Genomic DNA, 3,350 nt, shown 5'->3' on the forward strand with positions numbered 1-3,350 from the left:
CAGGTGGTGGAGATGAGAGAGTGGGAGTTGAGCGGAGGGGTTAGGAGGTGGACAGAGGTGTGGTATGAGTCTACAGTCCAGGAATCGAGAATGGAGGCAGCTACATCTGGTTCTCTGCTGCCATCTTCTGTCTTTTCAGCTTGTTGGATCAGATCCCAGAAATGTTTGCAGACACAAGAGAGACAGAGACAGTATTTGCCCCGGTTATCCAGGCTGGAATGGAAGCTCTGAAGGTAACGCAGGAGTCCCGGGCAACCTTCTCTCTTGCTTTCCTCTGGAAGACAGCCTTAGTGACTGATAACTGTCTAGCAAGTTAGCCCTTTTCACACAGTTCGTGCCTCATATAAAGAAAAAGATGAGTGTGTAACGGATGAATAAAGGGAGGAGTGGATGAGTAATTTTATCTTTGTTCCTAGGCTGCTGAGTGTGCAGGAAAGCTGTTTCTGTTCCACACTTCCTTGCCCATTGCAGAGGCCCCAGGGAAGCTAAAGAATAGAGATGACAGGAAGTTGATCAACACAGACAAGGAGAAGGTGTGTGGCTTGAGAGGGAGAGAGACCTCCCATTACAGAGGAAGGTGGTAACGTTCCAATGTCAACTCGAACATTAGCCAGGTGGACTGGGATTACGTTCTGCCCTCTCACGTGTCCCGTCTGTTACTGCCAACCCGCTCACAAAATTTTGGTGGACTTGAATTTTTCTTTTTCATTTTTGCTTTTTTTGAGATTTAATCTAGTTATGTAGTCTAGGCTGGTCTGGAGCTCACTGTGTAGCCTAGCCGACCTCATACTTGTGGTGATCTTGTCTCTGCCTCCTGTGTGATGGGATTATAGGTGTGTCTGAACATACCTGCACGTTTTCATTTTCTCTTCTTTTCGTTTTTCTTCCCTTCCTTTCTCTTTTTCCTTCCCTTCCTTTCTCCTCTTCCTTCCAACTTTCTTCTACTGCTGGAATGACAAGGTGGTGGGTCTAAAGTCGTAAAAGTGTGACTTTTTCATTTTACATATGACATTTCTTCTGTTCCTCTCCAGACTCTGTTCCAGCCTCAGACAGGTACCTATCAGACTCTGGCCAAAGACTGTGTGACTCAAGGCTGCTGTGTGGACCTCTTCCTCTTCCCTAACCAATATGTAGATGTGGCCACACTCTCTGTTGTTCCCCAGCTCACTGGAGGCTCTGTCTACAAATATGCCTGCTTTCAGGTATAGAATTCTGGGTGTGGGAATATCTGCTTATATGTGGAGTGGCTCTTTAGCTACTGACTTAGTGGTGCGTGAGGTTGAGCCCAGAGTATAGTGGTTAGGTGCCCGGGTCTTCGGGTCACTCCTGGGTTGATATTGAATCCCCCTCACTAACTGGGATAGGATAATCACTTAATTACTCATCTTTTGTCCTTTCGTCTTCAAAGTAGAGTTTACTAATTAGGATTTGTCTACAGAATTAAACAATCGCATATGAAATACTCTGTTACCTGATATGTCACGAATCCATAAAATCTTCCTTGTCCTAATCATCCTGATTTTCACTGTGACTATGGTGAAGCTGAAGCAGGCTTGTGGAGTGGAAGGGATGCAGGGAGACTGACTACGGGGTGAGCTGTATGGTCAGTGGTATGTCTCTGGGCCTGGGCTGCAGGTGGAGAATGACCAGGAACGGTTCTTGAGTGACCTGCGTCGGGACGTACAGAAGGTGGTGGGCTTTGACGCTGTGATGCGGGTTCGGACAAGTACCGGTAAGTTCTGGGTAAGGCTAAAGCCACTTGAGGCACATGTCCTACCTTTAACCCTGACCTGTCCCCGTGGCTTCAGGTATTCGTGCTGTAGATTTCTTTGGAGCTTTCTACATGAGCAATACAACAGATGTGGAGTTGGCTGGCCTGGATGAGGACAAGACAGTGACTGTAGAATTCAAGCATGATGACCGGCTCAATGAAGAGAGTGGAGCCCTGCTGCAGGTGGCAGGCGGGAGACGGGGCGGGGGTGAGAAAGTGCTGGAGGCATCCATGGGAAGATGATAAGGGTGGGTGTAACTGTGAGGGAGGGGTGTGAGTTCCCCCTTTCTCCCTTCCCCTAGTGTGCCCTGCTTTATACCAGCTGTGCAGGGCAGCGTCGGCTTCGCATCCACAACCTGGCCCTAAACTGCTGCACCCAGTTGGCTGATCTGTATCGAAACTGTGAAACAGACACACTCATCAACTACATGGCCAAGTTTGGTGAGGATAGAAACAGGGCGGGGTGGGATGAGGATGAAAGGAAGGTCCAGGATGGCCAGCAGCTCGGCACTCCTGGTTAGGTGTGATGGTGGCAAGGTGCATGGGTCAGGAAGTTGACCAGGACTGCTCTTTCTCCTTCCCGTGCAGCATACCGGGGAGTTCTGAATAGCCCTGTGAAGACTGTACGTGACACTCTGATCACCCAGTGTGCCCAGATCCTGGCCTGCTATAGAAAGAACTGTGCCAGCCCTTCCTCTGCAGGACAGGTGGGGCAGGGATGTTAGTGAGGGGATTTTTTTTTTCCAGCAAAATTTTGCAGTTTTGAGGGATTTCCCGTGATCATTGACTTTATTTCCATAAACCCCTCAGTTGATCCTTCCCGAGTGTATGAAGCTGCTCCCAGTTTACCTGAACTGTGTCTTGAAGAGTGATGTTCTACAGCCTGGCGCTGAGGTCACTACTGATGACCGGGCCTATGTTCGACAGCTGGTTTCCTCCATGGATGTGGCTGAGACCAATGTCTTCTTCTACCCTCGGCTCCTCCCACTGGTGCGATTGAGGATTGGAGTGTGAGACTTTGTACTGAGGACAGGGCCTCTAAGGAGGGGATGGAATTACTTTATTGCTGACACTGAGGAATTTTTTGCGTACATTTCACATTACTATCTAGAGACTTAGCTTTCTGAGTTTATTTGTGTAAAGGAGTGTCTTACAGTTCTTAGTAACTCTTTTCCCTTTTCGTTTAGACAAAATCTCCCATCGACAATACCACTGAACCACCAGCAGTTCGAGCATCTGAAGAGCGTTTAAGCAGTGGCGATATATATTTGCTGGAAAATGGGCTCAACCTCTTTGTCTGGGTGGGAGCAAGTGTCCAACAAGGTGTTGTCCAGAGCCTTTTCAACGTCTCCTCTTTCAGTCAGATCACCAGTGGCTTGGTGAGAACAGGGTGCCAAGGATAATATGAGTATAGGAAAACACTTTGGTGATTTGACAGTGGATCAGTGCAGTCATTGTGCTGGTCCCTTTACATATCTGAGGACACTGTGGCAAGGGGAGGTTCTGTCCAGTGTCTTCAGGCTTCCTCCTGTCACAAGGGGCCGAAATCTATTGCTCTCTTGATGGATTTTTTTTTTTT

At 48.2% G+C, this 3,350-nt stretch overlaps 1 protein-coding gene across 5 annotated transcripts in view; it reads left to right on the plus strand.

The window, feature by feature from the left end:
- Positions 1 to 3,350, plus strand: part of Sec24c (SEC24 homolog C, COPII coat complex component) — a 23,178-nt gene that overhangs the window by 18,013 nt on the left and 1,815 nt on the right. For all 5 annotated transcript variants that reach the window (XM_013353983.2, XM_005367632.2, XM_005367633.2 and 2 more), the window contains 9 exons: positions 140 to 233; positions 417 to 533; positions 1,032 to 1,202; positions 1,636 to 1,732; positions 1,809 to 1,954; positions 2,074 to 2,212; positions 2,360 to 2,478; positions 2,582 to 2,761; positions 2,959 to 3,150. In XM_013353983.2, the coding sequence (XP_013209437.1) occupies positions 140 to 233; positions 417 to 533; positions 1,032 to 1,202; positions 1,636 to 1,732; positions 1,809 to 1,954; positions 2,074 to 2,212; positions 2,360 to 2,478; positions 2,582 to 2,761; positions 2,959 to 3,150 (1,255 nt within the window). The remainder of the gene's footprint in view (positions 1 to 139; positions 234 to 416; positions 534 to 1,031; positions 1,203 to 1,635; positions 1,733 to 1,808; positions 1,955 to 2,073; positions 2,213 to 2,359; positions 2,479 to 2,581; positions 2,762 to 2,958; positions 3,151 to 3,350) is intronic.

Source organism: Microtus ochrogaster, unplaced genomic scaffold, assembly GCF_000317375.1.
Source record: "Microtus ochrogaster isolate Prairie Vole_2 unplaced genomic scaffold, MicOch1.0 UNK21, whole genome shotgun sequence".
Classification (NCBI taxonomy): domain Eukaryota; kingdom Metazoa; phylum Chordata; class Mammalia; order Rodentia; family Cricetidae; genus Microtus; species Microtus ochrogaster.